The sequence below is a fragment of the Cavia porcellus genome, unplaced genomic scaffold, assembly GCF_034190915.1.
Source record: "Cavia porcellus strain 051 isolate PalLab524CR breed Dunkin Hartley unplaced genomic scaffold, mCavPor4.1 scaffold_13, whole genome shotgun sequence".
Classification (NCBI taxonomy): Eukaryota; Metazoa; Chordata; class Mammalia; order Rodentia; family Caviidae; genus Cavia; species Cavia porcellus.
Window position 1 is genome coordinate 39,007,145 of NW_026947496.1, and position 12,572 is coordinate 39,019,716.

The 12,572-nt window shown below is 39.3% G+C and overlaps 1 protein-coding gene across 4 annotated transcripts in view; it reads right to left on the reverse strand.

Moving 5' to 3' along the window:
• Positions 1–12,572, reverse strand: part of Dip2c (disco interacting protein 2 homolog C) — a 419,016-nt gene that overhangs the window by 188,608 nt on the left and 217,836 nt on the right. For 2 of the 4 annotated variants that reach the window (XM_063260125.1, XM_063260124.1), the window contains exons 2-3: positions 7,220–7,291; positions 5,492–5,659 (exon numbers count right to left, since the gene is read on the reverse strand). In XM_063260125.1, coding sequence (XP_063116195.1) covers positions 5,492–5,659; positions 7,220–7,291 — 240 coding nt within the window. The remainder of the gene's footprint in view (positions 1–5,491; positions 5,660–7,219; positions 7,292–12,572) is intronic. The other 2 variants (XM_063260126.1, XM_063260127.1) reach the window with 1 other exon arrangement.

Consider the following 12,572-nt stretch of genomic DNA (forward strand, 5'->3'; position numbering starts at 1 on the left):
ACATAAATCATTTCAAAACTTAACTCACTTTCCTTTCAAGCTGTATCTTCTAAGTTAAAGGGAAATTTGTCACTATCCTCGAGTTTTTACCCTATCTATTCTCACATCTTTGATTGCTCTCCTCCACCAGCCAAATATAAAACTTGCTGAAGTACAAATGAAGAAAAAAATCAAAGAGGCCATTTAGTTATATCTTACATCAATTACTTTGAGCATATAATTAAGAGATGAATTCCCCAAGAAAACTAATACAGTTAGGACACCTAAACAATCAATTTCAGGTAAATGCAGGAGAGTATTTCATTAATACTGCAGTAAAATAGACACTGGACAACAGACTAATACTCATGTTAACCCTAGGAATAGGGCACAGGTGGGCCAACCATCTATCCTTCTAACATAACATAGGACAGAAGACTGAGTGGTACTGACAACATTTGGTTATTCAGGGTATTAAATGTACTGGGGGTGGCAGTGGGGATGGGGTATGATCTGGATTTCTAAACTCGAGTAATAAAAGAAATATACTAATAATCTTGCTAATAATCTTGGTTTCTCAACATATTCTTTTTTTTTTTTTTTTTGTCTTTTTCCTTTTTTTATCGGTACCGGGGATTGAATTCACGACTGCCTGCTTGCAAGGCAGGCACTTATGCCGCTGAGCTAAATCCCCAGCCCCTCAACATATTCTTAACAGGAATCATGAGGGCATGTGGGGGAAAACATTTTTTAAAGTAGGTGGAATATAAGATAAAACCCCGATTCTAATTCTATTCTTATTTTCATTAGTTGTATACTGGACAAGTCACTTGCTTCTAATTTCAGATAGCACAAGGGCAGATGTGGACACATGCTCTGTAAATGACAGCTCCCAGGGCCCCTTCTTGCTGCCTGTGTGCTATGGGGCTGTCCCCACGACTCTGTGGAAGAGTACCAGAGGCTGTCATGACTGTGAAGCCTGCATGAGACACTTTGTGAAATTACTGGGGATTTTTCCATATTTTAAGTCTGTCCCAAAACAGTTTCTGAATCATGTCCCATTCTCTTCTAACACCTAATTACACATTCTGATTTCTGCAGCAGCACTTATTCTTACAATATGCGCAATCAAGGACTTTACCAGAAAGTAAATAGTACGCATTGTGCTCAGAAAAAAGAAATTTACTATATTTGCCTCTATATTGACTCAGATGACAACTGCACAAAATGTATGGCTGAAATTTAATCCTAAGCACCATAACATCTACCCAGTCACACAAACCTGTTTCTTATATTGCTGTCACGTTATTTATCTCCTCTTTCATGAATTTAGCTTTTTGCCATAAAACACTAAAATGTGCTTAATAATCGTTTTCCCATTATTCTATTTTAACTTGACTAGGAACTCATGAAATGAGAAATGTAAAAAGCTTCTGAAACTTGTGAAGAGTTTGACATCTGCAATGGATTTTACTATCCCAACCTTTGGTCTATGTTCATCAGATATGGTGATAAATACACTGATAAATAATTGGGGCTTCAAATTTTTGTATTCTTCCTATGCTTCACAGGTTTTTCACCTCCCCTACAAATCCACATGAGCCAGTTTCAAAGGAACACCATCCTCACTATTAGGTGAATACACTCAACTTGGATCCAACTCTCAGAATGTGACATGAAAATGGGCTTAACTGAGTTTCCTCTCATCTGCTAGTTTCTGTAACATGGAAACTGATTCATTAAATGCTCCTAAAAGTAACGGGAAATTCATTTGATTAAACTAACAACCAATAGCCAGGGTTTAGTTCAGCGGAGTAAGTGTCTGCTTGGCAAACGTGACGTTGTGAGTTCAATCCCCAGTACCAAAAAGCAAGCAAGCAAGCAAACAAACAACAACAAAAAACCCTAACAACTAAAAGCAGCTAACCAGCTAACTACATGATTAACCATGAACATTGCTCACCTGGGACACAAGTGCTCTACCCTCTGCTGATAAAAGTTGGTTTCCTCTGGCCATGTAAACTGCAGAGAACTCATACCAATTTATGGCAGACAACACCAACTTCACACATTTCTCTCCTTCTGGGACTTAACCTTGTATCTCCACCCTCATCCATTCTGGGCACAACATAACTGCTCAGATGAGGGAATTCATGTCACACTGGCCTTTGAGTTCCTCACCTGTGGTTAGCAACAGCTGTATCTCAGTCACCCTTGAGGTAGAATGAAAACATGGAGCAAACCGGGTACCTGCCATTTGGGGACCACAACTGTTAACATGACGACTTGTGAGAGGCAAAAACTAGTTACAGAAGAATAAGCTAGCCAGCTCTATTTCCTAGGGAAAAGAGAATTAATGGAACTTGGCTTATAGTTGCATCCTCAAACATACGGTTTTTCACTTCATAAAATTCACAAATGCTATGTTCTGCCAACTATGGGAAACTTTCTCCCTCACAACAACTGAGATTCCAGCAGGAGAACTGAGCAGGAGACCAAGCTGTCTACATATCAGCCACATGAGGTGGTCAAAGCAAGTCACTCCAGGTAACAGAATTCATGTCAGAACAGCTGATTTTCAGTTACAGCACCAAATACTGAAATTTCCTAGCTGAACTAAGAAAATTAGTACAATTCAACTAATTAGAAAGTGCTGAGGTTCAAAATCAAATTATTCTTTGATACTTCTGTCAATGATTAGCATTCCTGTTACATACTGTCTTTTAAATTTGTCCAAATCAAAAATAAAAATAGAACTGTCATCACAGGTAATAAGAGATGCCTGAAGCAGGTTTGTCTAAGGCACCCACAAATCAGCACTGAACCCTTTGGCACTGACCTCAGCATGTCCAATTCTCTGAATGCTCTCTTGTTTTCACAGTGCCCAGAAACACCAGCCAGTCTTGCTGCTCAGAGCCCATGTGATATGGGGTACAGTGGGCACCGGGATGGAAGGTGGTGACTCGGGTCAGGAGAAGCCAGTCTGCCCCATCCTTTAAGCATATGCAAGTTATACAACTGGCCTACCAGTTGACAAGATTAGTAGACATGCCATTCACCTGCTCAGCAAATAGCTGCTGAATGTTCACTATGCACTGTAGCAAGGACACAACACCAGAAGTCTTCAGTTTACATTCCACTGCAACGATGTTAGTGAAGAACATACAATAGCAATCATCCATCTAATAACTGTGGGAAGTACACCAAGAAGTAGGACATTATGAAGACTGGGACCAGGGGCTGACCTTGACAAGCAGCATTTGAGCTGAACATTAAACAATACTTTGGTACAGGCAAAGAGCCTAAGCATGCATGAACCTCCTAATGCAAGAAGCAGCATGGACATCTGGGTGAGCATCCTGCAGGAGAGCTGCAGGTGTCGAGAACAGGCCAGGGTGGTGGCAGGTATAACCATCGGAGAGCACAGTGTACTCATTGTCTTTCTGACTGCTGAACAAAAAGGGGGCTGAGCTTGGAGAAGAACACTAGCGCTATGTAAATGGATCCATGCTGATAAATGCTTCATGGACATGTAATAAGTGACACATAGCTACTAGAGACACTCATTAAATGCCACTACAAGAAACAGGAAAGATGAGCTATACTTGGGCAAGGAAACTGTTACTATTTATAGAAACACTGAAATTTCACTACTTCCTATCATCATGCAAAGGCTCTGAAGTATATCATTAAGATATCTCCCTTAAGGGAGTGCTACATAGTGGATTCTATTTTTTATTTTTACAATTTAACTGGATTTAAGAATAATAAAAGATCTTTGAAGAAGATATTCTACTGGCAAAAATACTGCAAGAGGGCAAGGATGAAACGATTAAGTTCCTCTAAATAGTATTTTCTCTTGGAAACAGATATCCTATTCTTTCTGGCCACTTCTTTTAACTCCACAACTTTCCTATTTATTTATAGTTTCTGAGCATGCTGGTCCCATCTGATTCAGGTGGGTATTCAGCATAGTGCTTACCAAACACAACCTATCTTCCCTGGCATCTGAGTCTCCACCAGACCTTAAATAGTACTCCCTGAGCAGCAACAAAAAGACAGGAGACACTGCTGCATCCTAAGCACTCTTCCCAGGAATGGCCCACTACGTGGCAGGTCCAGCAATCTACTTATGGAGAATGCCACTGTTACTCATAATCTTAAGCCCTCCAAATCATTTTAGAAAAATTTCTGAAATACTTTCTAGATAAATCATAATTATTTTCTTTGGTAATAAAAAAAACAGTGTAAAAAGCAGGTCATCAAAATGTAAACTCCTTATAGGAAACCACATAGTGGAATAAAAGCAACTGGGAAAGAAAATGCAGTGTTTTTTGTACAGATCCTATACAGAAAGAATTATTTCCCAAAGGGTCAGTTGAGGAAGAGCTCTTTGCTTCGGAAATGTCTGCCTCACTCACTACTTGCCACAGAATAAAGTTCTAGGTGATGAATGACTGCTGCAGCTACTTCTCCTAAAGAGATTAGCAGTAAAAACTGTGTAAACAGCTAGGAACCAAGCCACTGTCCAGATATAAGATGCCTGACCTAAAATCACACAGCAGCACTGGACTGTAGCTTTTGGGATGGAGACGGTAGACCCACACTTCCACGCAAGTTCTATTTTTAACACATTTTAATCAGAAATTCTGAAAAGGACTTCATAGCTAACACCCAACTTTGTCACCTCATCAATCCTCCAGCTTTTCCTCACAAGGACATGGCAACTGTCAGGAAGGTCACAGAGGACAAATCCAAACCAAAGCTGGTAAGTGGAAAGCACACCTTTTGAAATCATAGTGATCACTTGCAATACTGAAGTTCATCATTTTATTGTTTGACATAATGCATTTTATTTGAGGTATAATCCTAACCATGAACCTTAAAAAAAATCCCACCACAAGTGCTCATTTTCTTACTCTATTAAAAAGTACACCAAAAGTCATCTTTTGTCTCATAATCTTGTTATATGCAAAATTAACTATCCAGAGTAATTCCATAGGACCCTTATCTCTAAAAATATATTATGATTAACTGGCTTGATTTTTTTTTCCTCTTTCTAAAACCTATAATTTTGCTCTTTGCAGACAGGAAAATGATAGAGCTACCAATATAAAAAATCACTGCCTATAGCACATCTCAGACTGCAAGACTTAATCATTAAATCCTTGCCTATGTTTCTGGCTGTAGGACAAGTCAGAAGACCAACAATGTGAAGAACTTCATAGCTGTCATAATTCCTTTTTCAAGTGTGTTGTACAGGATGCTCCAACTGAGAAACAGAATTGTAGACACAGGGTATATTCTATATTAACAGGGAACACAGCAAAGGGCCCCAACTCCAGTACCATCACGCAAGTTCTGTGATTAAAGAGTGTGGCAGGAGCTCTCTGTGGGGCAGTCTCTTGGACTCGCCCAGCGCCACACCCTACACTTGTGCATGGAATGGCAGAGGTGCACAGCCACCTTCCAGCACTTGGTTCCTGTCCTGGGGCAAAGCAGCGCTGCTCACCGAAACGAAAGTAAAAGAGAGGCCGGTTCCCCGCGGCGCTGGCTGCCCGCTCCCGGGCCGCAGCTTCTCGGATGTCGCATACCCCGATGTGGGCAGAGCGGAATGTTCTCCTCGTCGCACCTTCACTGGGTTGCAGTCTACACCGAACCACGGCAGCTCCATTCGCTGCTGTAACAAGTTGAAAAAAAACTAATTAATTCAGACTTTAGTTTTTTTTAAATTTGTTACAGCGCTGAGCAGAGCTGCCGACCCCATGCAGAACCGCACACAAAGGGACCAAAGGGACCACACCATCAGGCACAGATGTCCTCAGCACCCAGCCAGCACAGGTCAAATGGATCCAGCCTCTGGGACAGCCAGCAACTGCTTCTGTTTCGCTTTTGTTGGGTAAAGCAAAGAGACCAAAACAAACCATGTCAAAAGCTCACTTGACCCTCTGGCCTTCCCCCAGAACTCAGAAGGCACCTGCAAAACGAGTGACCCAGCCTTCTCAACAGCCATGTCAATGAATCCTCTTAGAAGAGGAGAAAAAGGAGAAAAGTAAAGAAATACTATTTTTTAAGCATCCACCGTCAACACTTGCCCCTAAGGTATTATTCCAGGGGTTTCTGTCAATGCAACAGCCCTTTCTGCTCCCTCATCAAACAACAATCCTTCTCCCTGCATCAACTGGACCGCGGGTAATTCAGCCCTTCAGCTAAGTAAGGCTAACAAACAAGGACACCTCTGCATCTACTTCCTTAAAAACCAAGAAAGAAAACACAAGCCAAATTTCAAAATGAAACTATAAGCACAGCAGAAACTCCATGCACAAGTTAAGCTGCCTAGAACACAAGCCCTTGGGACTTTCCTTGCAAAGCTGACACACCACGGCTCATGCCAGAGCCCCTGGAGAGAATGGAACCAGAGGACATGTAGGTGTGGGCATGGATGTTTTCAGTAAGTCTTTTTAATGTTGTGTGAGCAGTAAAAACCTAAGAGTTTTCACCTCTAACATGTATGTTACTATCCTTTTTCCTTATAGGAAAACAACCAGCTTGCTTTAGTTCTGAGTCAGTTCTAGAGCCTAGCAAATATTCAATGGTCACCCTCAAATTGAATAGAGCTGACACCAGAACTGAGGTGTTTCAACTCCAGTCTAGAACCATTTTCTTCTTCCTACGATTTATAGAACCTAGCTCAGATGCAAAGACATTCTCTAGATCTGCACATGGGAAAATGCTGAAAGGAAACAGACTTTTTAGGAATCAGTAACACACTTTATGACCAAGTCTCACAAAGCAACCAACCTTAACAATATCATAATCTCACACAGGAAATTACATTATTTTCTAGATGTGTAATTCTATGATATCCATAAAAACTTTATATTAATTTAGACTATAGTCAATAGCAATAATTAACTCACTAACCCAAGAATTCTGATTAAATCACAGATGCTCTTTTTATAATTATAGCATTCCAAAGCAATCAAAATATTGATCTCTACCTACAAATGAAAAACAGCTATGAAATTTATTTAGCATGTTTATAGAAAAACTATATGCACATTCTAAAATCATGATATATATATATGTAATCATCCTATGGTACTGGACGGTCAAGTGTACACATCAAATTCGTGATCATGCAGATTCAGACTAAGAAAGGATTTGTTTTGTTTGCTTCTCTTATTTGTTGCAGTTTACTCAGCTCTAGATGACCTGTTATTCATCAAGGTGTACATACTCGGAGGCTGGGGAAGGTAGGCTCCAATTAATTTTGACCTCTTCTTTTCATATCCCTTTTGTGTGATGTCACCTGTAAAAAAGGGAAAAAAAATCAGAATGGTTTCAAAGAACTGACCCATTCATTTAATGAAGTCTAGGAAAACATACTGACAGTTGCAACAGTATCTTTTGTTTGCCTTACAATTATAAGTTTAAAAAGAAGATACTGTATATCATTCACCTTGACTTTTTCCCCTGCCCTCAAACAAAGAAACCACAGCACTCATATTACATAAAACTCATTTGCTCCACACATGCTTATCCCTGGGCCCTGCTGGCTTGGCCTCACTCTGAGGGTCCAGAATTAGATCTCTGCACTTACACTGGGAGCCTGACCAGTCTTCAAGACTCTTACTAACACAACCAACGATGGACCATGCAAGTGCCAGTGATAGCCAGCCAGCACCATTACTGAGCAGCATCACCTTCCATTAATAAGATTTTATTTTCCCTAATCAGGCATGTCAGTCACAAGGACTTTAAATTGCTATGGTATTTTTGAAAAATAAGTGACTAAGACCAAAGGAAGTATTAGATAGAACAAAGCAAAAGAACAAAGGATCTTCCAAAATCCAAAATAGATGAGAAAGGTGCTTAATATTCAAAGAACTCAAATCTTAAAACCAACAATTCACATACAGAAGACAAGGGAAGTCAAGACTATGCTTACAATTCTCCTAAATGCTATGCCACTAAAGGTATGAGATAAAATAACCTTTATTAGTATGCAATAGCCTTTTCTAATTATAAGCTCTAATGCACATGGAATATTGATTTTGACATTGATTTTTTTTAATATTCTGATTATCACTTTTCAAAGGGCAAAAAATTCAAGTTTCAATAAATATATAGTAAATAAGTGAGCAGTTATGATATACAAACAAATTGATAAATTTGCTCTTTGTAGTAATATATGCTTACTATGACACATGACCCTCCACAATGACGAATGATTACCATATCCTAGCTTATTGTACAGGTTTGCCATACTCAAACAAAAAAAAATTCAGCAAATATTTAAACGTGAAGCCACAGTGCAACAGAAAATAGGACTATGCATCCTCTTATTAAGAGACAAGAGGTTTTAATACTAAATGTATAGTACTTAGCCATTATGAATCAAAGAATTTGTACAGATATTAAATGTTAGGTCACATCACATTTGTGGCATACTTTACAACTGTAGCCATTAGCTATTTACTATGGAGGATATTTGATCACTGAGTAAGTGCTCCCACTAAATCTCATTTTAAAATGGATATCCAAAATTTCACCAACATCACCACTACACATGCTTTGGAATATGTTAATGATTTATGATGAAAACCAGAGAATAAATTATTGTATCAGAATGATAGATATGATGTTTATTTTTACATTTTGCCCTGATGATTTTTTTCTCTAAAGACTACTATACCTGTACCACCACCAACCCCCCCCCCCCACCAAAAAAACCAGGAAAATGTTTAGCATTGAAGAAACACAATAAAAAACAGTCTGCTACAGAAATAAAATCCCTGAAGCCTAAAGCTTTGTCAAGTCTCAGACAGGTCATCAATGGAGGGATGTGGTCAGTGGGCAGACAGACATTCTTGACTTCTTCATTTCAAAACACAGAAATCAGTCATGAAAGGGAACTGAGTCCTGAGGCCTTGGGGAAGATATGGCTGATCATAGACAGCCCCCAGCTCCTACACACAGAAAAGGTAGCTAATTCTGCCCATAGATGGCAAAGCATAAAAGACCTCCATTTAAGTGCTCAGTCCCCTGGGGAGGACCTGAAGAGGCAGCTCCTCTAAGCCCCTGAAGAAGCAATTGATTCGCTGACCTTCACCATGTGGTTCTCTCCAGTCCTTGGTGAAAAGAAGAAAACTATTGAGAAGCAAAAGAAGAAAACTATTGAGAAGCTACATTTTCATGTTAATTGTAATGCTGCTTAGTTCATTTTGTCTCAAACTCAGCAGTTACAAAAACCAAGCTACAGCCTGCTCCTGCAAGGCAGGGAACACCACAGGCAAACAAAAGACTAAGGGAGAAAAGAAACAAACTATATCTAGTGGGTCACATTAAAGGAGTCCTATACTCCAGCATCAGAGTGAGATGTGACCTGAGAACATTCAGGTGGTCTTTTCTAGCCACCTTCGCTGGCCTTACATGTTGGCCTCAAGATGCTTTGCATAATTCCACAAACAAGTCCTAGGCCTGGAGAACCTCATTCCACAGTTTATTCTACATCCAAAATTCAGCTCAAGCTGCATTATTATTGCAAACATTTGGAGGGGGTCTCCTTCCTTTTCAGTATAGGCCAATGGTGGTGAACCTATGGCATGCCTGCTGTTTGTTTTTAAGACGAAAAGATGTTAATAGCTGCTTTTTCTAAACTAAAACCTCAGTATTCAGTTTTAATTGCAGGGTTGGCACTTAGCAATAAATAAATGGGTTTTGGGTTGCAGTTTGGGCACTCATTCCTAAAAGATTCACCATCACTGCTACAGGCCAACTTCAGGGAAAATCAACTTTAAACTCTGTCCTAACTTCAGGTTCAGTCTTGCTTTGGCAATCTCAGGTTGCTAAAATCTTAATGAAGATATTAAGTACATTCCTATCGGAGCTCAAGATTTTCTGAGATGCTAACATCTGCCTTACCAGACATATCCTCTGGGTTTCCACCTCACACACTATGATGTAAAACCAAACAAGAAAGTGTTATAGAAGAAGAAAATTTAGTAGTTAAGCTCTGTAGTGGGTACCTTATTTCATTACTAAATTGTCCCCACTATATGATCAGCATACAGAAAATTTCCAGACAGGACTTTACAGAATCTCAAGTTATTAACATTTCCCGGAACCTAGAATGACTTACATGTGCCAAGCACTTTATTAAATGGGGATCACACCAAGTCATTCAGGTCAAGTTCAGCCTTTCAGCCTGGCTTTGTAAGATGTGCTTGTCCTGTGACAGCCTGTCCCCTCCCAGCTGAGACTCAGCTTTTGTTAGCTAGAATGTCCAAACTATGTATATATGTCTTTGCCACTTACAAAGAAGTTTTCTGGGCTTGTGACAGCCTGTCCCCTCCCAGCTGAGACTCAGCTTTTGTTAGCTAGAATGTCCAAACTATGTATATATGTCTTTGCCACTTACAAAGAAGTTTTCTGGGCCCAGTCCCAAGCACCCTAAATATTCTCTCTTACTACTCATTACAATTGAATTAACAAGTGAGAAACTAAGGTACAGATAGTATTATATCACTGCCTAGAACCACAGATCGAAGGAAAAAATTTCCAACTCCAAAACATTTTTCCTTTAAAATCACAGTTGGAATCTGCTTCTCAAGTCAAAACTAGCATAGTCAGTACCCACAAAAGAGATGATGGTGTTCTGGCTGTGTTCCTCTGTCGTTAACCCTGGACATTCTGCCAAGTTGTGTCAAGGGCTCTGGCTGTTCTCCTCTTTGGAGAACAGCACATGTAAAATCCTATCCAGCAGTTCCTCTCAAGCTGCATGAGCCTACAGGGTTTGGGTGCCCCTAGCACAGAGCTCTGCGCAAATCGAGGCCCTGCTATGTTATAAACAAGGAGTCTGGGGACTGATAAATTCACTAACACAAGCTAGCAAGAAACACAAATGTTTATCCCTGACACAGAGCGATGTGTGACTGTATGACTGGACAGAAGCAGCAGTACTGATAATGAGGGCTGACAAAGGATGCTTATTTAACTGTTTGGTGACTGTCGAAGGAGGTGGTCTAGATATCCATAATAACTCCACAATCCACATTGAAAATCCATAATGGTTTGGTTGGGTGGTTACTCAAAAGTTTACAACATTTGTAACACTAGGACCAGGTTTATTTGGGGACCAAAAATATCAGTGCTAAAAATACCTTTACTACCATTTAAATTTAGAACTATCCCAGATCTCTGTTGATAGAGGTCTAACAGATTATAACAAGTTTTCCCTATAAATTTATAGAAGCAATCTATGAGAGAATTTTGATGTTTTGCCCTTTTTTGAAATTTTTTGTGCTAATAAAGATCAATACAGATGACAGATACATAAATAGGTAATAGCTACATAATAGATGATAGATAACAGGGAAGCAGACAATAATAGAAAGGATAGGTAAATGATAGATGATTGATAACAGACACATGACAGCAAAGATAGGATGAACAGACTGACTGATGGATGACAGAGACAGACAGATAGAAGACAACTGTTTGACTTGATGCAAACATCTTGCTCTCCCTGGTTTCTGCCCTGGGTTTGACCGCAATCAATGCCCTGGAATCACTATGGAAACGCAGCCAGCTCTCCCAGCATATAGGGCTGCTCCTTAATTTGTATCAGTTCAGGCTGAACCATCAACTGGTTGCACCTCTCCTCTCCTCCCCACAGTGGATCTGTGCTAAGCATGCAATTTTCAGGAGGAAGCTATGCAAATTAAGGGCACAAAGCCGACAAAATGATTATCCACATCATGTTTCTAAACAAAGCTTTATCTTGTATCTATTTTATTTTATTCTCAAAGCATATTTCATGGTTTTGAGCAGATTAACAGTCCTTCAACCTGGAAGCTAAAGGAGAAACACTCAAGGACATTGTGAATGTCATCTCCAATCAATAGGAGAAGCCTCTTAGATGCAAAATATTTTCCTAATTCTAAATTTATATGTAAAGAATTCTACTCCCTCAAAAGTAGTGCTAATATCAAAAAGACCAGAACTACAAAATCTTTGCTTATTTTCCATAGAAAATTCTAAATAGCCTATTTTCCATGCTTGAATACTCAAAATACCCATTTATTTAACTCCCTTTTCATTTTGGGAATAATATAGTGTGACAAAAAGGTAAATGCAGAAATTGTAACCTCAGTGAAGAGAAAATAAAAGTGATCTTTGAAAAACTACTTTTTGAAAAGTGCCACTTATTCTCAAAAAAGTCCCATAATGCTTAAGATTTCAGCAGTACAAACTAAATGTGTTATATTGTTACTGTTACAAAGAAAAGAAGATTTATAGACAAGTCATAAATTTAAAAATGAAAATGCAAGTAAAGCGAAATCATCATTATACAATTGAATAACATTCCATAAAGAAGACATAATTCTTTCTTGGCCCAAAAGGAAGAATTCCTTTTCTAAAATTGCAGTACAGTGTTTCAGGGCAAAAGTTGAGTCAGAAAAGTGAAGTAAACATTAGCCCAGCAAACGCAAAAGTTAAGATGACAAAAGAGGACGTCTCTGCTCCAGTTTCTCCATTTGGCCCCAGGCCCAACTTGGCAAACTTGAACTCAACAAGCATTTGTGCAG